The sequence below is a fragment of the Rhineura floridana genome, chromosome 5 (genome assembly GCF_030035675.1).
Source record: "Rhineura floridana isolate rRhiFlo1 chromosome 5, rRhiFlo1.hap2, whole genome shotgun sequence".
NCBI lineage: Eukaryota > Metazoa > Chordata > Lepidosauria > Squamata > Rhineuridae > Rhineura > Rhineura floridana.
The window spans coordinates 53,143,500-53,166,720 of NC_084484.1; the positions used below are offsets into that span (position 1 = coordinate 53,143,500).

At 40.8% G+C, this 23,221-nt stretch overlaps 1 protein-coding gene across 1 annotated transcript in view; it reads right to left on the minus strand.

Moving 5' to 3' along the window:
- SH3RF3 (SH3 domain containing ring finger 3) overlaps positions 1 to 23,221 on the minus strand; it is a 473,231-nt gene that overhangs the window by 147,011 nt on the left and 302,999 nt on the right. The window contains exon 2 of the mRNA XM_061626756.1: positions 5,146 to 5,421. Coding sequence (XP_061482740.1) covers positions 5,146 to 5,421 — 276 coding nt within the window. The remainder of the gene's footprint in view (positions 1 to 5,145; positions 5,422 to 23,221) is intronic.

The following is a 23,221-nucleotide window of genomic DNA, read 5'->3' on the forward strand; positions in this document are numbered from 1 at the left end:
AACGGGAAACCTATTAACATAACCATCATCCAAGTCTACGCTCCAACGGCAAAGGCAGAAGAAGAATTGGAGAGATTTTATGCAGAAGTACAGGAAGAAATTGATCACACACCAAAATAAGATATGATGATAATCATGGGGGACTGGAATGCAAAAGTAAGGAACAGAGAAGAACTAGGAATTGTGGGGAAATTGGGCTTAGGAGATAGAAATGAAGCAGGAGAAAGACTTATTGAATTCTGTGAAGCCAGTGATTTGTTTCTTGCCAACACATTTTTTGAGCAATCAAAAAGACGACTGTACACGTGGACACCACCGGATGGTCAATAAAGGAATCAAATTGATTATATAATTGGAAACAGAAAATGGAGAAGGTCCATACTTTCTGCAAAAATAAGACCAGGAGCTGACTGCCGTACAGATCATGAACTGATCGTATCGAAAATCAGAGTAAGGCTAAAGAAGAACAAAGCAATCATAATGCCAAAATACAATTTAAATAACATCCCAGAAGAATATAAAGATCAAATAAGGAACAGGTTTGAGGCTTTAAACGTAGTTGACAGAGAACCAGAAGAACTATGGACTGAAGTCAGGGACATTATCAGGGAAGAATGCAAAAAGACAATACCTCTTGTTAAAAAGAGAGAAAGACCTGAATGGATGACTGAAGAAACTCTTAAAATGGTTAAAGAGAGAAGGAAAGCAAAAGCAAAAGGAGATAGAAACACAGTCAGAACCCTAAATGCAACAATACAGCGACTAGTACATAGGGACAAAGAAAACTATTACAATAGTTAGTGTATAGAAATAGAAAAGGACAACAAAATGGGAAGAACAAGAGCCCTATTCCAAAAGATTAGAGAAATGAAAGGGAAATTTAAACCACGAGTAGGCATGTTGAATAATCAACAGGAGAACACACTGACTGATCGAGATGAAATAAAAGGAAGACGGAAGCAATACACTGAAGAACTATATAAAAGAAATGACAGGATGACAGATTCATTCACGGAGGAACCATATGATGAAGAACCAGAAATTTTAGAATGTGAGGTGAAAGCTGCTCTTAAAATTCTTGGAAGAAAGAAATCACCAGGAATAGACGGCATACCAATAGAGTTGCTACAAGCTACTGAGACTGAATCTGTCCAAATTTTAACAAAAATTTGTCAAGAAATATGGAGAACTAAACAATGGCCCACAGACTGGAAGCGTTCAATATATATCCCAATTCCAAAGAAAGGGGATCCCAGGGAATGCAGTAATTACTGAACTATTGCCTTAATATCCCATGCAAGTAAAGTAATGCTCAAGATTCTACAACAAAGGCTCTTACCATATATGGAGCGAGAAATGCCAGACGTCCAAGCTGGATTTAGAAAGGGAAGAGGCAACAGAGATCATATCGCAAACATACGTTGGATAATGGAACAGAGCAAGGAATTTCAGAAGAAATCACCCTGTGCTTTATAGATTACAGCAAAGCCTTTGACTGTGTAGATCATGAAAAACTATGGAATGCTTTAAAAGAAATGGGAGTGTCACAGCATCTGATCGCCCTGATACCCTACCAATACTCTGGACAAGAGGCTACTGTAAGGATAGAATATGGAGAAACTGATTGGTTCCCCATCGGAAAGGGTGTGAGACAGGGGTGTATTTTATCACCCTATTTATTTAATCTGTACGCAGAACATATCATACGGAAAGCGGAATTGGACCAAGATGAAGGAAGTGTGAAAACTGGAGGGAGAAACATCAATAATTTAAGATATGCAGACGATACCATACTCTTAGCAGAAACGAGTAATGATTTGAAACAAATGCTGATGAATGTTAAAGAGGAAAGCACAAAAGCAGGACTACAGTTGAACGTCAAAAAGACCAAAGTAATGACAACAGAAGATTTATGTAACTTTACAGTTGACAATGAGGACACTGAACTTGTCAAGGATTATGAATACCTCGGCACAGTCATTAACCAAAATGGAGACAATAGTCAAGAAATCAGAAGAAGGCTAGGACTGGGTAGAGACTGTGAGAGAACTAGAAAAGGTCCTCAAATGCAAAGATGTTACTGTAAACCGCCCAGAGAGCTTCAGCTATGGGGCGGTATACAAATACAAATACAAGAAGAAAGAAAGAAAGAAAGAAAGAAAGAAAGAAAGAAGAAAGAAAGAAAGAAAGAAAGAAAGAGAAAGAAAGAAAGAAAGAAAGAAAGAAAGAAAAGAAAGAAAGAAAGAAAGAAAGAAAGAAAGAAAGAAAGAAAGAAAGAAAGAAAGAAAGATGTATCACTGAACACCAAAGTCAGGATCATTCAGACCATGGTATTCCCGATCTCTATATATGGACGTGAAAGTTGGACAGTGAAAAAGGCGGATAAGAGAAAGATCAACTCATTTGAAATGTGGTGTTGGAGGAGAGCTGTGCAGATACCATGGACCACGAAAAAGAGAAATAATTGGGTGTTAGAACAAATTAAACCAGAACTGTCACTAGGAGCTAAAATGATGAAACTGAGGTTATCATACTTTGGACACATAATGAGAAGACCTGATTCACTAGAAAAGACAATAATGCTGGGAAAAACAGAAGGGAGTAGAAAAAAGAGGAAGGCCAAACAAGAGATGGATTGATTCCATAAAGGAAGCCACAAACCTGAATTTACAAGATCTGAACAGGGTGGTTCATGACAGATGCTCTTGGAGGTCGCTGATTCATAGGGTCGCCATAAGTTGTAATCGACTTGAAAGCACATAACAACATTATTATTATTATTTATTATTATTATTGTTAGGATTAAATTTAATCTCTCTTAACCTGTTAAGCTACAGTTCACTTATCATACCTGAATCTGTCCAGGCATCATGGGAAATAGAACCAAAGTGGCCTTTAGTTGACTTTTGATATAAAATGTCGGTTTATTTCCTGGTGACCTGACCCTTACCTACATTCCAGTGGCTCGCATAATAAAAGCCGGTTTAAGCTGGAAACTTCCCCTATTATGTATCTCCTGTATTACATCTATGCCTATAACCTTGCTTATTGTTACAAATGTGCCTTTGCATAGAAATGTTAAATGCTGTTTCGTTGCCCCACAAACCTTGACTTGTATAAGCCTTTGATATGTAAGCAAAATAATATCTTGTCTGTCTCCAGTTTAGGGGGCGCCCGGTTGCAGCTGGGCCTCCCCTCAATAGTTGCCTTTGTCTGTTGCTGCATAGTGCTTATCTCAAGGACATGCGAAGTATGCAGACATAGAGTCTGGAAGATAGTCTAAATGTTTCCACCTTTGTCCTTCCCCCCGTACCCCTTTACCTCTTTTCATATGCCCTACAGTCATTACATCTAGCAATTGTTTCTTTTATATTTTATGACGTGTGCCCGATATTGTAAACTTTGGGGTGAGCCTATATAAACCCTATGACACCAATAAATGAGGTTCCCATGCTGACCTGCTTCGGCTTGTAAGTATTGGGTCCCCTTTGCAAAGGTTTTTGTCTCGTGTTACTTGATCTCTGATAGTGGGTTCATTTGCACTCAACTCCGCACTCCCGGGTGTAAGCGAGTTGGGGTTGACAGGACGACTTGCGTGTTGGGTTTGGACCTAACATTATTAACAACAACTACTACTACAATAATAAATACTGAATGCTGTGGAGAGGCAATCAAGGTCCTTGAAGCAAAACAAAGCAACCACTGGTAAAAGGAGGGGGGGAAACACTAACAGAGATGGCAATATGATTAAAGGTGGTAAAGAAGCAGTTATAAGAGCTTACTTGAAGGGGAAAGCCTTGTATTTGAAAATGATACCAGATATACATTGAGGACTAGAGCACACGCAATGCACTAGTAGAAGCAGCAGCAAGTCATTCATCAATTATGTCAAAAAAGTTATTCCAGGAAAGTAAAATGCAGAAGTGTGTTTATGAAAATATGTCCTTTCCATTATGGCTGCTATTGAGAAACAAATATATGCACAAGTGATTGTTTATTATTATTCAGTGAACTGCAGTCTCACCAGGTACTGTTTAGCTCCTGTTTTTGTCCCTAAATAGTTGCAGCTCAGAAGAATTCAAAATGCTGAGGTCCCTTGAGTCACAGTGATATTCAGAGACCCCTGACAGTTCCTATGAATGCATCACCACATGCTTAAATCAATATTTAACCATATCCTGGGAACATGTTAATTTCTCATTGCGTTCCAGCATGATTTTACCTTGGGAAAATGAGAGGGCAAATGTACCTTCACTGAGACATCTTCCTAGTAAAATCATTTGTGAAAATTCACCCTAACACTGGGTCATAAAATTTATCACAACTGAAAACAAACTTGATAGTCTCAGGCCTGTCAGTACTGCTGTGAAAACAGGGACATTTCATAGACAAAGCAGGGGCTTTGGCACACTCAGCGATAAGGATGCTTGAGAAATTTGTTGAATCCACATTCCCAAGTGAGTTGGGAAACCGCACCTCCTGGGCTATTGTGTAGATCGTAACATGGTGTGGATTGAAACACAGTTTTCCTTGGGTATCTGTACCACGACAAATAATATGAAGTGATCCAAGGGCTGCCTTTAAAGTAAGTCCTCTTCATACAGGTAACAGCTGTCCTATGTGGTTGGAAAGTGTGGCTGCTGCTGCATGTGTTGAGAATGGGGCCATAAATGCCTCTGGGAGTGTTGGGACATGACAACTTCCTGTCCCTCCCAGACACAGTACAGAAAAAAAAGATGGCTGCCCCCCCAGGGATAGCAGTGGGTTTCTTTTGCTTACAATGTGGGCTGTGTGGACTGACAGCACTGCCATATAGCAGTGAGTTTAAGCACTCCCTTCTGAGATTCTGTGATAATCTTATTCTGTCCTATGAATGTTCTTGAGTATAAGCATCTTAACTTTCATGCATGATAATTTGAGGCCTAAAACCAGCTTGGCCATGTCACAGAAGTTCAGAGGATCCACAAAATGTATTTCTTTGTAAAAAAAACTATTTCTTCTTCTTCACCCTAAGCACTTGAGATGTGCTGCTAAATAAATAAAACAAGCATGGCCAAAGCTTTGGCTCTCTCCTTGTAGTTGCCTCTGGTTGCTCTGGAACAAACACATATATTAATTTGGAGGGGAAGTGGTATTTCACACTACCTTGGTGAAGGTCAAGCAGTCCTTGTCCTGATCCTTGTCCTTTATCTCAAAATCATAAAGTGCTTTGCCCTGAGGTGGAGCTGGTGGAAGGGGCTTGATACACTGGATATAGCTTGCTGGGAAAAAGCCATGATGTCCATTGAGTTCCCCGTGATACCAATTCTCATCTACTTTTCGTCGCAGTATAATAATGTCTCCTTTGTTAAACTTGAGGTCACCTGGTTCTTTCCCTTCGTAAGCATAGAGAGCTTTTCCATAGGGAAGTTGAGAGGAATTCTGCACCAAAAAAAGATATGATATAATATTAATAAATCAATTATAATACTAGCATATGTTCTTCTACTTTTTTTTATTATTGCTTGATTTATCCCTCCTTTTCACCAGAGTACACAAGGCAGCTTACAAAAATATCTAATGCAAAAAATAAGATAAGATACAACCTAAAATCTACATAGTTTATAGTAAAATCAACAGAGCAGTTTGAAACAGCAACAGAATACATCATAAAATTGGAAATTTACAAAAGTCCACTTAAATAAAATTATCTTCACTGCCGGGCTAAAAGCAGTCAGTGAAGGAGCTAGGTGTACTCCTTTTAGAAGGCTGTTCCAAATCCTGGGTGCCACAGATAAAAAGGCCAAAACCGACCCCATATCTCAGATAGCAGTAAGGACTGAAGAGATCCTCTGAAGTAGAATAATGGTTCCAGGCAAGCTCATATGGGGCCCCAGGTGGAGGGAGGGAGATTCCTGATTTTCCCTATATAAATACAGGACTATGTGCAAGCCATGATTCTCCAGAAGTGCAGAACACTCACAGAACATGAACTCAGCTTCTTGAGAGAGAGAAAAGCTTTTATTTTGAAATAAAAATTTCTAGTAATTATGGCTGCATGCACAGGCATATTTTAAATTTCATGACAACACGTTTGAAAGTGTATGGCTAATGCCTGTGGAAATCTCAGAAGCCAGAGAGGAAGCTGAGTAAGTTTTCTGGAGTATAGGGAAGATGTGTTGCAATCTGTGGTCTACAACCCCCATCATCCCTGACAATTGGACATGCTGACTGGGGATGATGGGAATTGGGGTCCAACAGGATCTGGAGGGCTACAAATTCCCTGACCCTGATTTAGGTTCAGGGTCCTCAGTGCCTTATATAATTCCTTGCTTCTCTCCATGACTAGCAGGAACAGAATAAATTATGTAAAATAAGATTATGTAAATCAGTGTATTTTATACAGGAGTCTACAATTCAGCACAGAATTTGCACTGGCAGGTTGCATTTTTTTTAAATTTACAGAATATACACAGCCCTTCATAAAGGCAATTAGTTAAACAGAGTGCATTTTTCATATTTGTGACCACTTTGGGCTAACTATACACAATGTCTCTCCACTGCAAATGTTATCAGCATTATCAGCTTTGAGTTTTATTTCAGCACACCAAAATCCTCTGGAAGAGCCAATCTGTATTCAATATTAATTTATTATTTATCCATAAAATATATTTTATGCCTAGAAAAGGGCCCAAGGCGACATAAAATCAATTAAAGCTAAAATTAAAAACAACACTGAAAACTAACATAACAATAAAATATGCAAAAATGTTAATGAGGATCATCCCTAAGAGTTGATTTAATACTCACTAAAAAAAAAAGAAAGAAAGAAAAAAAAACTTTTCACCCAAATCCAGCTTCACTTTTATGCTGTCCAAATGCCTTTCAACTTTCCAGTCTCTTTATCTAATTCTTGCACTTCATCAGCAATAGAATACATCAGAACAAAAAGGGAGCTATTCATTGCACAATTTATTAAAAACTGCTATGTTGGAATAGATATGCCTACTAAGCCAAGGAGAAGTGGTTAAAAAAAACCCTGCCCATTTCTAGGGATGCTGGATAATTCCGATGAAAATGGAAAAGTGGAAATGGATGCAGTTTGCGTGTTCGTGTGTGGTCAGGAATGGAAATTAGTCAAGTGATATGATTGATATTCACATTATTGTTTTAAGCCCACAAATGATATGTAATTAATAACTTTGTTTTGATGTTTCCTTTACATTGAAATAAATGTAAATTACATAAATTATGTAAATAGCTATGTAAGTTACATAACTTACATTAAATAGCAGACAGTGAGATTAGTACTGCTGTATTTGTTGGAAACCAAACTGCAGTGGAATGGAAACATCACCGATTGTGACAAAGACAACTGGAAATCTCTGTCTTCTGACATCCCTACTCATAACATATACGGAACAGATGAACCAGCAGAATCTGTCCTCTTTCCTCACTAAATCAGCTCTCTTTTCATTGCAGCTGAACTGGCCACTGCCTTTACCTATTGGGCACAGCTGTTCTCATTTATTTCCTGTAGCTGCCCTGATTTTTTTAAGTCTCCTAGAAAATGTAGCTTCACAATAATCAATTCCTCTGACACACACACACACACACACACACACACACACACACACACACACACACACACACACACACACACACACACACACACACACACACACACACACACACACACACACACACACACACACACACACACACACACACACACACACACACACACGGGAATTGATTAGTCGTATTGATTTCCCCATGCATTTTTTTGCATTAACAAGAAATAAAACAAGAATGTCCATTACTATGGATTTAAGTCTGTCAAAAATGGTAAGGGTTGGAAGAGAAGCGAAGAAATGTCACTACATGTATATCAATGTTTTCTGTACAGTGCTGGATTCTGCAGGAGGTTTCATTTCTATGTTAATCAATCAGTGCTGATAAGAAAGCCTGAAGCATTAATACTCTGAAATAAGAGATATTTTAGTGAGATCCTAATGATATGCTACAAATTCAATCATTCTGCATTTACGTTTCAGCCAAATCAAACAGCAGCACTTAAACTACCTGCTGGCAAACTGACAAACAACAATCACGAGGCAATTAAATGGTAACTAGAAGCCTACAACCAATAAATTGGGTAGTTAGTTTAAATCAATCTATGAAATTTCACTGCCCACTATCTGCCTAGCAATCCTGTGCCCCTTTGGCAGCCTAGCCCATACTCACCTGGCCTCAAATATTCTCTTGCTTTTCCATGTCCTATAGGGCAACACTGCACAACTTCTCTTGCTCCTTAGCTTAATGTGAGGGTTTGCATCAGTAGTTTCTCCTTGGCTTCACTTTCCCCCCCAACTACATGTCTCAATTACCTAAAGCTGCTACTTCTGGCAATCTCCTGCTTTGTTCCACTACCTTTAGCCCTCTTGTCTTGGTCAGCCTCTTGAGCACTCCCGTTTCCTTCCTCAACTTAGCATACAGCCACTCCTGCCCTTAAAACACTGGCCTGGTTTGCATGTCATGCTAAGCAAAACCATGCCTTAATGAGACTGCACAAGCATGCAGGCTTCAGATGAGGAGACTGCAGCTGCTTTACTCCTTCTTGCTTATTCTGCTGCTGCACTGAGCTAAACTATAGCTTGATTTAATGTTTCATCTGGGCTTGCAGTTTAACTTTCTCCAGACTAACCACGAGCTGCAAGCAAGGTTTATCCTATGGTTTATGACTTGTAGTTTGTCCAGGAGAGGTAAACCACAAGTCTGGGTTTGGACACTAAGCCAAACTATGACTTAACTCAGCAAACATTCTCTGGGTGCCCACATGCTTGTGTGTTGTGCTAAGCCAAATCTACTGTGACATTTCTCATTAACTTTTTTCTTATCTCTGTTCCAGGACTCTTCTACATTCTTCCTCCTTCTCTTTCACTCATCCATTCTTTTCCGGTTCTCAGTCCATTGCCTACTTTGCACCCTTCCTTCGGTCATCCACTTTGCCTCTGGGCTCTGTGTTGCTTAGCTTGTCTACAGTCTGGCACCTCTTCCTCAACCTGCTCTATAAATCTATTCCTTTTTCTAGCAGCTGCATGAGCTTTTAATCCCATCCCAAATGACAGTTTTCCCTCCCTGCTCCACTGAAAACAACTTTCCTGAGTACCTGGAATAATCATGAAACAATCAGGCTCAGAGACTTCACTGCCACCAATACATACAGATTCCTCAGGATTTTTCATTACAGAGATTACAGAACAAAAGAAGGGGAAAGTTGCCAGTAATTCTACCACTGGAAAATTTTGTGCTATAATTACAATACTTTTAAATAAATCCAGAGAACTAGAATAAAAAGTTATTTTGTCAATAAGCTTCAAAGAATGAAATGTGAAAGAGATGTCAAAGGTTATCACAGCTCCAACAAGCAATAAAGACAATCTCCGCAACAAAACAAGATCCATTCAGAACATTCCTTAATATTTCAATCCAAGTGCTTACAAAAGGTGACCTTATTGCCTTAAAAGAACTGACACCAGTCAGGATTTTGAAGCAAATATTTTATGATACAGCTCAAAACATTTAGACTGCGATACAAAGAACCATGCAAATAATTCCACTAATCCAAGGAGATTTGGGGTGTGTGCTTTTGGACATTAGACAGCTCCCCACCCCACCCTGTCCCGAGCCACATGACAAACCCCTTTGCAGAGCTTGGAAAAGTTACTTTTTTGAACTACAACTCCCATCAGCCCAATCCACTGGCCACGCTGGCTGGGGCTGATGGGAGTTGTAGTTCAAAAAAGTAACTTTTCCAAGCTCTGCCCCTTTGAAGTCGAGGGACCTTTTGGAAGACAGAAATCTATTCAAAGAAGATGTGTGGAGGTCAACAAAATACTGAGTATGAACCATACTCTGGGATTTGCCTAACAATTCTCTTTGAATATTAGCCTTAAGAAATGTCAGTATTACAGACTTCCGGGAAGGGTGACTTAGCCTGTGCCTGCTTTTGAGACGGGCTCCTGCCTCAAAAGAAGCTTATTCAGATATATCAGTCAGGTTTTTTTTTTTTTTGACTGATTAAACTTCTCCCGGGTAGGGAGAAACGAAGAGATTAACCTCAAAGCCTATTTTTGTTGGGACGACCAGATCTCATTAATTTATGGGACGAGGTCCAGCCGACGAAGGTGGGACGGATTTTCAACAACAAGCTCTATCTGATAAAGCGAACGTTCATCTTATCTTCTAAGAGAGAACGCACTAACAGGCAAGCACCCTTCTTTCTATATTTTTCTTTTACTTGACTTAAATTGTTGCTGTTTAAAAGAGATTTGCCAGATTGATCGGTTTTTGACATCTCACTGGGGAGCCATAACTTCTCTCTGCTACTCACTAATTAATAGCTTATCTCTGTTTTTGTTGCAAAAAGCTGTCCTGGATTTGCATTCTAAAGATATACACAGAAGAGGGATTTCTATTCCAGATTTTTATTTTGAAGAATATTATATTGTCTGAGACTACTCTCTTTTTGGTCTATTTTATTTTGACGAATCTGTTTCCTGACGACCGCCATTAATTGTTTCGATCCTGGGAACTGCATTTTGTTTACTTAAGCATGGAGAGATAAGGCTGTCTGCTCTGTTTATACTGTGATGTCACCAAGTTTGGAGTATTAACCCAATTGTTGCTGAAATAAGAAGTGGTTTTCCTATATTTTTCTTTTAAAATGGCAATTAAGAAAGTGGCTGAGAATCTGGAAATAACTATGTTTCAGAAAATAATGGATGAGATTGAGATAACGAAACAAAACCTGCGACAGGGTTGTAAGGAGCTGAAAATTGAATTGAGTAAAATGAAGCAGGAGATTAAAGATATAGGGGTCCCTGTGAGAGAGGTGACCCTGGAAGGGGTCCCTGTGAGAGAGGAGACCCCGGAGATTGGAACAAACGTGGAACAGGAAAAAGATTTGGAGTCTATGGACTTTAGAAACAAAATCTATTGTTTGGAGACACAGGAGATTAAAGACATAGGGGTCCTTGTGAGAGAGGAGACCCTGGAGACTGGAACAGGGGTCCCTGTGAGAGAGGAGACCCTGGAGACTGGAACAGGGGTCCCTGTGAGAGAGGAGATCCCGGAGATTGGAACAAACGTGGAACAGGAACAAGATTTGGAGTCTATGGACTTTAGAAATAAAATCTATTGTTTGGAACTCAATGTTATCTCTGAAGAAATTAATGAAGATTCTAGAGATAAAGTTATCAATGGCATGGATAATCTTCTGGACTGGAATGATGTGATGGAGCCCAATATAGAGAAAATTTATGGAATTAACTGCAGCCATGTGACAATGGAAAAACTTTTAAGAGATGACCCAGTGTATTTTGAAAAAAAGAACAGAGATATGATTTTACAGCAGTATTTCAGCAACCTATTCAGAATGGATGGCAAGAAAATATTTGGGATAGAGGTAATTCCCATCAGACTCTTACTATATGACTATGGCTTTGACAGCAAGATTATTATGGAATACTGATAATGGAAGATTGGATATTGAAATTACTGGACTTAACAAGACTACTGAAGATGGAAGATGGAAAATGGAACTAATAGGGATAATAGAACAATGGCTACTGAAATTACTGAACCTAACAGATTCTGATGTGATGGATTAATTGAAATGTTTATTTTGACTATGGTTATGACAATAAGATTATCATAATTAGTAATGAGATGGATTAATCGATATGCTTATCTGGAAAAAAAAATTGATAGATATATTTCTTAAAGAATTGAAACCTCTCTTTGACTTTTTGTGGAAAGAATAAAGTAATGTTTATGAGATTTGATGATTAAGTAAGATAACTACTGGAGGAAAGTGATTTTATAATATGACTTAAGAGACAGGATTGTTATATATTATAGACTTATAACTGATTTGATCTTTGACAAATGGGAAGTCAATATTTTATTCTTTATTTTTTATTTTTGTTTTTTTTTTCTTTTTTTTTTTTGTTTAACTATTTTTGATTTTGTTTTTTGTCTTTGAATGTTTTATGATTTCGTCTTGTATGTTTTATGAAAATCTGAATAAAAATTATTGAAAAAAAAAAAAAAAGAAATGTCAGTATTACAAATGTACATAGGCTCAAAGCATGTCCCAATACCAGATTGCTGGGAATTGCAGTTTTGAAACTAAGGATTTCAAACAAAAGATCCTCAGTGTTCTTACAAAACTAAAATTCCAGGGGTTCTTTCCTGTCAGAGAGGTTTAAAAACATGAATTAAAGCATTTCCACGTTAAAGCAAAACATTTTTTGCTCTGACAGGTTCTGTAAAGTCATTAAAAAATCTACATTGGCTAGATTCTAGCCACTAGAATGTACATTAGATTTTTTTTAAAAAAAGTATATCTTCCCTTTATATCCAATATTAACATCCTCCACACATGGCTCAAATAGTACAAAACCACGGCAAACACCCTTTTTACTGCAGACTTTTATTTCACAAGGAATTCCATGCAGCTGGTGGAGAAAGGACTAAATTTTCTGTCTCACTTCTGTTCACCAGTGGGAGGGAAGCCCATCCCTGAGATCCATCCCTCCTTACTAGTTTGCTTAGAAGAAGGTGTCTTTTTCCTTGTTGGGGGGGGGAGGTAGACTACTAAGAGGCTAGTATAGTGTGTTTACATGAGAGACACAGAGGAGGGGACTTCTCTTCTATGGCCAGGACAGAAATCCAAAATATTAGCCTCTTAGCAGGCTACTGACTTATGTAGGCTTATTTACAATATTGTTTTCAGTGTGCAGATCTGCACCATTCATTGCTTTGGAAAGGCACAAGATGGAAGGATAATACTTCAAGCTACTCTAGCAGAGCCAAACCACACTTGATAGGAGATGCCAAAATTAATCTACAATGCTCTTTAAAATGTCCATTGTTACATTCTTACACAATTATGCTCTGGTATGCAATGTTGTGAATAAGTGCATTTTTTTTTACATATCATAGGGAGTTCTGTTACTTTCTGAAACACCCTTGGACAGTAGAAGATTATGACTTACAATTTTGGAATGTGAGCTTTCTCCCAAGTCCCTTCCTTCAAGCTAGATCCAGGAAACCTAACTTCAGTCTACTAAATTTTCATCTTTCGTTTGAGAAGGACCTGAGAGTTCAAGGCTGCAGATATACAGAACTTTGTTCTTTTTCCAGAGAAGCCATATGAAAGCATTACAAAACCCTGCAAAACCTGTTTGACTAAAGACCATAGTGGGAACAGAAAAAAAGAATGTGCATACCATAGACAAAAATTGCTCTAAATTATCAACTAATGCACTGAATGCATAATTTCTAAAACAAAAAGATGTTCGGTCTCAAGCCTGCAACGTATCCTCTGCCTATACCGTGGAAATTTTATATTCCAAAAATTGTTGTATCTTGTCCTTCATTCAAACAGCTCTAGAAGTCATGCATGCTCTTCCCAGGAGTAGACGATATGGTGGGACAAGCCAATTTCCTGCCATTGCTGCAGTTTACCTGAGCAAGACTGGGCAGGGTGGTGGTGAGGTCAGACACACCAGCAGAGCCAATTCGGCACTCCACCAAGGCACATGCACAGCTCCTGCCCGACCCTCTCCAGGTAAGCTGCAGCAATGCTGGTGTCAGAAGGGCAGCTCCACCCCACCACATGGGATACTACTGTCTTTTAGGAGGGCAGTGGAAAACACAAGCTTTGCATGCAGAAGGTCCTAGGTTCAATTCCTAGCATTTCCAGTTAAAAGAATAACGTAGCAGGACCAGGCTAGACCCCAATCCTGCCTAAGATCTTGGAAACCCCTGCCAGTCAGAAAAGTCAATTTGGGCCAAAAGACTAATTATCCGATTTGTAAGAAGTGGCTTCATGTGGTTTTATGCTCTGTTATCACCTCATCAACCGGATAAGTATGTCAGGCTGACAGATGGTGAAAGGATTAAGGTCACCCAGTAACTTGTACAGCTGAACAGAGATTTGAATACATCTCTCCTAAGTCTTAAGACTCTGGCCACAATACAACAATGCCTCACATAATCCTAATGTATGGGTCAGCTGGAATTGCACAGAAGAAAGGAAATGCATTCTCTATATGCTGAGAAGCACATTTTATTTTCTGACATAATCCATACCAGACTTTTTATTTTATACATGTATTTATTATATTTTTATCTTGCCAGCCTGAAGGAAGCACAGGGCAGCATATCACATGGTACCCCCCCTCCATTTTATCCTCATAACAATCCTGCAAAGTAGGATAGCATTGAGAACACTTTCTGGGGCAAACATATCACAGGTTCAGTGGCCTAGTCCTGTTTCAAATTCTGCTGTGTTAACAACCATCAGCCAGTTAAGAAAAATGTGGAGGGAAGAGAAAGAAAGAAAGAAAGAAAGAAGAAAGAAAGAAAGAAAGAAAGAAAGAAAGAAAGAAAGAAAGAAAGAAAGAAAGAGATGTCCATACGATGGCCATTAAGCAACAAAACAACAAATGGTCAGTACAAGACATTAATAACAATTAAAACCCATAATGCTAATTTTGTGGCTCATTACTCGGAGAGCATCACACCAATTTCTCACTCTGTGCAAGACATGTGGCAGAACTCAGAAGAGCTCCTTGGCATTCTGATGGATGCTTTGCACAGGCAGCCAGGACAAGGCTTCAGCATATGGTTTCTGTCATGCGTATCAGTTTCTTGGAAATCACATCAGCTGTTTCCAGAAGGGAGAGGGCTTTCTCACTGAAATATATATTAAAATAATTTCACCAGGTGGAAGTGGGATGTGTGGGGAGGGAAGCAGCAGGGAAGAAAAACTGGATGAATTGGAGCATTCACACCATGATATGTAGCCTTTCATGCCTGGAGCAATAATTTGAAGCAGTTCAACTGTAACAAAAAGGCACAATCATGTGATAACTGTTCAGTTACTTCTATGAAAAAGAAAAAAAACCACTCGGAATTAAAAAAGATGGAAGAAACTGATAAAAGCCTCAGAAGATAGGTAGTTTTCAGTTGACAGATTTAAGTTACACACCCACATTCTGAAGAACAACTGGCAACTTTGTTTGACAGCTTGACGGAAAGGTCAAAAAATGATTCAGTGTAGCAATTTGATATGGATGATTCTTGGCACTCTAAAAATAAGCAAAATATAAACGGTGAAGGCATTAAGTTTCATTCAATCAAGGTATGCTAGAGGTAGTACACAGAAATCATGATTAGTATCAGTTGATAGCCTTCTTCTCCATTAATTCATCTAACCCCCTTTTAAAGTCATCCAAGTTGGAGTCATAACCACATTTTTAGGGAGCAAATTCCAGTTTATCTATGCACTATGTAAAGAACTACCCTGAATCTTCCAGCATTAAGATTCACTGGACAATCTAGGGTTCTAGTGTTACGAGAAAAATTTACTAGTAGGAAGCAGCCAAGTAAAAGTGGTCAGCTTACCTAATTTATTAATTATCCAGTTATTAGGAATGGAAAAGGCACTAATAACTTTCCAATTCCTTTCTTCTCATATTATGCAAGCACATCCCAATAATTATTGATTTATACTAAAGATTTCCCAACATTCTACCATCAGGGAACATTACCAGTATCAACTTGCTTGCTCAGAAATCCTAGCTATGAATATCCACACACCGAAGGGAACAACTCTTGAGGGGTTTTGATGTTTCATTAGGCTGATTGAGGGGGCTTTCTGCATGCCCTTCCCTAATAAGCTGCAAAGAAGTTACCAAGAAAAAGTCTTTATATATAGGTGGGTAGAAAAATGCATGCCACTCTGCACTCCTTGGAGGAGGGCTTAGCTAAATATGTACTAAAACAACCTAACAGGCAATTCCAACCAAACCCCACCTTCTCGCTTGTATGAAGAATGAGAATTTGGGAATGCATATCTTCAGGATAGTATATTTCAGACCAACTGAGTAAATAAGAGTATTTTTAATTTTCTCCTGCAACAACTGAAGGTTGAAGCAATGGTTCCTGGCCCAAGGGTCATATTTTCAGCCATACACAGACACAGCAATGTCCCAAAAGGCTTGTGTTCTGCAGAAACTGGGAAGGGCTTCTTTTTTGTTAACTTTGAAAGCTTCAAGTTGAGGATGTTATAGTGAATTTATACTACTCCTATTTCGAAACCACTGTTTGAAGGGATATGCACTTTGGCATCCCCAATGGCTCTCAGAATTGGCCCAGCGAGCCTCCCCAAGTCAACTGGTTTTAGTTTCTCCATGTGAAATGCAGAAAAGGAACACAATGGCCTGCTGAGCTCACTCTTCTTTAACAAAGATCCCAGGCAGTTGGGGGGAAGGGGAACATTTATCTGGGCCGTATGTGCTGCAAATCCATGAAGAAGGCAAAATGAAGGTTTTACTGTTATGTTTTTATTCTCTTTTAATTTGGACAACTCCTAGATAATTTATTTTACAAGGTATTTCATAAATTTAACAAACAAACAAACTGTTGAGGCTCATAGCAGTTATATCATCCTGACTGTGATGCGAAAATCCCCATACCATGATTGTGGCCTATTTACAACTTATTTATTTATTTATTTTTAGAAAGGGGATGGCTCCTCACACTTTCACAGCTGCTCATTCACCCACAGAAAGATCCACCTGAGACCGTGAGGTCTTGTTCACACATTAAATTGCTTTGGGTACTTGAATTGAGAAGGGCCTAATTTAAATGCATATGGCCACATGAAAAGCCCTTACACTTTAAAAGCTGCTTACACAGGGCTGGCACCAAAGGGTGGCCAAGTTGGGCCCTGGCCGAGGGTGAAGGGCCTTTCCTTAGGATGTGGGGGTAGGGCTCCCCTTCCACGATCCTCAGCAGGGTTGACCCCCGACCCTGCCACAGATCACAGAGATGGAGCTCTGAGCCACCCCCCACCATGCGTGCCCGTGGTGCTCGCCCGCTCCACCTCCCTTTCCTCCCTTTCTGTGAATGCCCTGTGCGCTATGCACTCAGCTGCCATCAACCAAGATGGCAGCAGAGGCTTCTCTAAGGGGTTGATGCCCTACCACCATCTTGATTGATGGCAGGCATCTGCGCACCCAGTGGGCAGGTCATTCACAAAAAGAGAGAAGAGGTAGGTGGAGTGGTCCAGCCCAGTCTGTAGGGAGGGGCTGAGAGCAGGGGGCCCAGGGCAGGCTGGCGCCCAAGGACCCAGTCACCCCTGGCACTGGCCCTGCATGTTAGTATAGAAAGGCAGTAGTCTGCTTCCCCATCACAGATCATCAGTGTGCTAATGCTGCATGTGAATGGTCTTTTAAATGAAATGGCAGTAACATTGAACACCACGCTTTGCCATGTCATCTTGTCACACATAATTGGGCCAGAAAGTCTTGGAGGCAAACCTGTAGGCCAAACTAAGTAACTGTGCCTGGGAAAAAATGAACCATCTTGTGCTAAAACTTCCTTTGGCTTAGCTCCACTAAAAGCAATGTGGGAAGCCTGAGGTTTGGCCAGTAGTATTCTGGGGTTGTCACTTACGGATTGATATAAAGAAGCATAATATGTACAGGTGTGTTTACACTTCTGGAGAACTAAGGTTTCCTTTGCAGATGACAATCACATAAGAGTCACTTAGGTGCTCTAAAATACAGAATACATATTTTGGGTACATACTGGAAAATGTGCAATGTAATATGTTTTCTTGACCTTTTTTTACTTTGCTGTGTAAAAGACCCACACACAGACATGAGCACACACACATGTGCTGTACCCATGTACATACACACCTATCAAATGGGGTGATCACTTCCTGAACTTGACAAAATGGGCTCTGATACTCAAAAGTTTATGTTGCAATAACATTCTTATAGCACAATCTTATACATGTCTTTTCAGAAGCAAGTCCCATTGAGGTAAATGGAAGCTTATTACCATGCACACATGTATAGGACAGCAGCCTTAGTTTTGAAAGTGCCATAGGACTCTTTGTTGTTTGTGTAATATGATACATGTTCTTTCATTGGATTGTAATATTGGTTCCTTACAGCAATATCAAAGCATTTAAAACTCTCTGCAACTTAATATCCATTCAATAGATCTATTGATATTTATATATTCAAAGTTCTTTCTAAACCATTAATGCATTTTTCAAGCCCAAATGTTCTCAGATTCTATAGACATTATTTAATAACATATGTTTCCTTTCTCCCTCAGTTTTGGCTACTTTTCTAACAATGAATTTACAAGTATCTCTTCTTGTGGGTGTGTAATATAAGACATCTGATTAAATAGGGGGATGGGTGCACAGGCTAAATGTACTTCCCCTACCCCACCAAGCTACTTCAGTGGAGTCTACAAGCTTTTATAAACTGAGAATGCCCAGCATAGACACAATGGAAGAAAAATAAAGTGCCTAGGTGTGATGGCTGTAGAAATAACTTTGAGATATCCTAAAGGAGTGATGCAGAGAAACTATGCCTATGTGTGCCTTGTGAGGTGGGCCTTGTGACACAGGTTGTATACACCTTTATCTTTTTAGCATTTTTCTTCCATCTCATTTTCCCCTCTAACTCTGGCCAGATAGAACTCCAAAGCTCTGAGCCAATTATTTAACTGGAAGAGATAATTTATTTATTTATTTATTTATTTATTTATTTTCATTTTTAAACCGCCCATAGCGAATAGCTCTCTGGGCGGTGTACAAAAGATTAAAAGTACAGAAATACAAAATATCACAATAAATAAACTGAAACAAAGAGATTTAAAATTGTAACATTAAACGCATTAAAATGCCTGGGAGCATAGCCAGGTCTTAACCTGGCGCCGAAAAGATAGAAGCGTCGGCGCCAGGCGTATTTCTTCGGGGAGGCTATTCCACAATTCGGGGGCCACTACAGAAAAGGCCCTAGATCGAGTAACTGTCCTCCGGGCTTCCCGATGGGTTGGTACCCAGAGGAGGGCCTTAGACGCTGAGCGAAGTGACCGGGTCGGTTCATAGCGGGAGAGGCGTTCCACAAGATACTGCGGTCCCACGCCGTGTAAGGCTCTATAGGTCAAAACCAGCACCTTGAATCTGGCTCGGAAGCAAATAGGTAGCCAGTGCAAACGGGCCAGAACAGGTGTTATATGCGCTGACCGGCTGGTCCTCGTCAGCAGTCTGGCTGCTGCATTTTGCACTAGCTGAAGCTTCCGAACTGTCTTCAAGGGCAGCCTTACGTAGAGCGCATTACAGTAATCCAACCTAGAAGTTACCAGAGCATGAACAACTGAGGCGAGGTCATCCCTGTCCAGATAGGGGCGTAGCTGGGCTACCAACCGAAGGTGGTAGAATGCATTCCTTGCCACCGTGGCCACTTGCGCCTCCAGAGACAAGGAAGGATCGAAAAGAACCCCAAGACTACGAACCTGTTCCTTCAAGGGAAGTGTAACCCCATCTAGAACAGGGTAAGCATCCACCAATAACATAATGACCAGCTAGATCTCCTGTCACCACAGGCAATGACAGCTAGCTTTCCTCATCTCCCTATAGGCAAAAGTAAGCAGCAAGTGCCTTCACTGGTGAGGAAAAAACAATTCCTAGGACTTATCACAAAGTCATTCCAAACTTTAGGTGGAATGGTCAAAGCTGAGACACCAGACTAAGATGCATCCAAACTCAGAGGAAGGCAATGGTAAACCACCTCTGAATACCTCTTACCACAAAAACCCTATGAACAGAGTATCCAAACTGCAACACGAGATAGTGCTGGAAGATGAGACCCCCAGGTCAGAAGGCACTCACCGAGCTACTGGGGAAGAACAAAGGACAAGTACGAGTAGCGCTGTGACTAATGACGCAGCTGGGCCAAAGCCGAAAGGAAACCCAGAGGCTGATGCGCACAGAAACAAAAGGAGAGTCCGGAGTTGTACGACGCACCCAATAGGAACATGGAATGTGAGAAGCATGAACCAGGGAAAGTTAGAAATTGTCAAGCAAAAAATGGAGTGTATCAGCATTACAATACTTGGCGTGAGTGAATTGAAATGGACGGGAATGGGACACTTTCAATCAGGCAACTACAAAATATTTTATGCAGGACATGAGAAATTAAGAAGAAATGGGGTTGCTTTAATAGTGAGAAGTGATGTAGCAAAAGCAATTAGGAGCTACAATGCAAGGCCTGAGTGAGTTATATCAATGAGAATGAATGGGAAACCTATTAACACAACTGTCATCGAAGTCTATGCTCCAACAGCAAACGCAGAAGACGAATTGTAAAGATTTTATGCAGAAGTACAGGAAGAAATTGATCACGCATCAAAACAAGATGTGCTGATAATAATGGGGGACTGGAATGCAAAAGTAGGAAAGAGAGAAGAACTAGGAATTGTGGGGAAATGTGGCTTAGGAGACAGAAATGAAGCAGGAGAAAGACTTATTGAATTCTGTGGAGCCAATAATTTGTTTCTTGCAAACACATTTTTTGAGCAACCCAAAAGATGACTGTACGCATGGACATCACCAAATGGTCAATATTGGAATCAAATTGGTAGCAGAAGATGGAGAAGTTCCATACTTTCTGCGAAAACAAGACCAAGAGCAGAGTGCGGTACAGATCATGAACTGGTTGTATCGAAAATTGGAGTAAAGCTAAAGAAGAACAACAAAGCAATGATAATGCCAAAATACAATTTAAATAACATCCCAGAAGATTATAAAGATCAAATAAGGAACAAATTTGAAGCTTTAAACTTAGTTGACAGAGAACCAGAAGAACTATGGACTGAAATCAGAGACATTTTTATTGATTGATTGATTGATTGATTGATTTAAATACCGCCCTTCCTCCCAGCAGGACCCCAGGGCAGTAAACTTAAAGTGTTATCATAAAAACAGACTTTAAAATAGTGTTATGAGGATGCGAGTTGGAATGGATGGTTCCTGTGGGTCCCCTTTCCAGCCTCTGATTTGGAATCCTATGCCCTGGGGGCTGGCTCTGCAAGCCATTTGAATCTCCTTTGTTAATCAAATAGAGTGGCCAGGTAATATAATGGGCTCTATCAGTTGCCCAGCAACGGAGAATGGGTCAGGAAGACCCCTTTTGTCATTTAAACTCTGCAGGAGAGCCTCCCCGCCCCACTCCTGGCAGCTAGCAGAAGTTGTGCTTGTAGTTTGAGTGTGTCTAGAGAATTGCTGGGAACTGGAAGGCAGGCAGAGAGAGACTGGCTCTCTGCACCATGGACTTTGGGGTGCATCCTGTAACCCAGATGGAAAAGCTGGATATGGGACTGGTGATGCATTGAACCCCTCCATCCTGGAGCTCAGGTTGGAATGTGTGTAAATAAATAAACCATATTTCATAAAGACACCGCAGTCTCTGCTGACCTTCTTCCCAAAGGAAACCAAACCCTGGGGGAGCACACGAACCCCCGAAATCTCACTGCTCGGAGATTGGGGGAGGTGCACAACACTGGTGTCAGAAGCAGGATTGAGTTTCCTGGGAGAAGCATTGGGAGCAAGGTGTGCCTGAGTCAAGATGGAGGAGACAACAGCAACCCTCCTGGAACAGATGGTCCAGAAGGACCGGGAACAAAGGCAACGGGAGCACCAAGAGGACTGGGAGCACTGGCAACGAATGAGGGAGATATCTGGAAGCTTCTTGGGAGAGGAAAGGGAAACCCCATGTGAGGAGGTGAGAGCCCTGCCTGATCAGCCGCTACAAGGGGTCGAGAGTGACCTGGGAGTCCAGCTGCAGAGCACCCAGACTGGGGTGGCTAAAGAGATCCAGAAAGTGGATGGGCAGCTGGAGGGTTTGGACTGTAAGGAGTTGCAGTCAGTAGCGGAGAAGGAAGAAGCTGTGATTGTCCAGGAGCCTGCCAGGGGGGAAGACAGCAGAAAGCTGGAAGTGAAGCCCCAAGATTTGAAAGAGGACAGGCTGGAAAATGAAGAGAAAGAGGCCTCGGAAGAAAGTGAGGTAGAGACTGGAGAAGAGATGCTGCTGATAGATTTCTCTGCTCCCTATGTGCCTGCTGTTAAAGAAGTAGTGCAAGAGGAAGAAAAAGCCTTAGAGAAAGGTGAACTAGAGGCGGGAGAAGGGCAGCTGTCGATAGATTTCTTCACCCCGTGTGCGCAAGAGTTGCTGCCAGCACCTGGAGAAATGGCTGTGCAAGAAAAAGTGCAGAGAGGCCTGAGGTGGGAGTGCAAGCCCAAGAGGAACTCCCAGCACCTGGAGAGGAATTCCCAGCGCCTGGAGAGGAACTCCCAGCGCCTGGAGAGATGGGTGACATAAAATCCCCAATTGACTCTGCCCCTTGGGTGCCCCATGATGGTCTTGTGGGGTGGGATGCAGCTCCTATGGTGGGTGCAGTCCCTAGGCATATTGCAGCAGTGAGAGGCACCCAGCACCCTGTGGGTTTGGAGGGCAAGAGACACTGGGAGGGTTACCTGCCTCTGTTTGGGCCCATGTTTCACACTGGAGATTGTGAGGGAGAACAGAGAAGATTCCTTTCTGCCAACCTGGCTGGGCTAGGCCAGCTAATCCTGAAGAAGATGCCCCCAGATAAAGACTTGTGGCAGAACTTTGATTTGGAGTTTGGGGCAGGAGACCAAGTGAACTGGCTGCATTGAACCCCTCCATTCTTGAGCTCAGGTTGGAATGTATGTAAATAAACAAACCATATTTCATAAAGACACTGCAGTCTCCGCTGACCTTCTTCCCAAAGGAAACCAAACCCTGGGGGAGCACAGGTACCCTTGAAATCTCACCGCTCAGAGACTGGGGCGGCGCACAACAATACATTAAAACAAAACATCTTTAAAAACATTTTTTTAAAGCTTTCAAGACGTCTTTAAAAAAAGGTTAAAAACATATTGTTTTTTTAAAAAAGGTTTAAAAACATTAAATAGCAATTCCAGCACAGACACAAAGTGATAAGGTCTCAACTTAAAAGGCTTGTTGAAAGAAGGTCTTCCATAGGCACCGAAAAGATAACAGAGATGGGGCCTGTCTAATATTTAAGGGGAGGGAATTCCACAGGGTAGGTGCTGCTACGCTAAAGGTCCATTTCCTATGTTGTGCAGAACAGACCTTGTGATAAGATGGTATCTATCGGAGGCCCTGACCTCATTCAGGGAAGAATGCAAAAAGCAATACCTCTAGTTAAAAAGAGAGAAAGACCTCAATGGATGACTGAAGAAACTCTTAGGCCTGGTTCACACAGATGCAGCATTTTCCATTGCGATAGATTTACAGGGTTTACACTATCT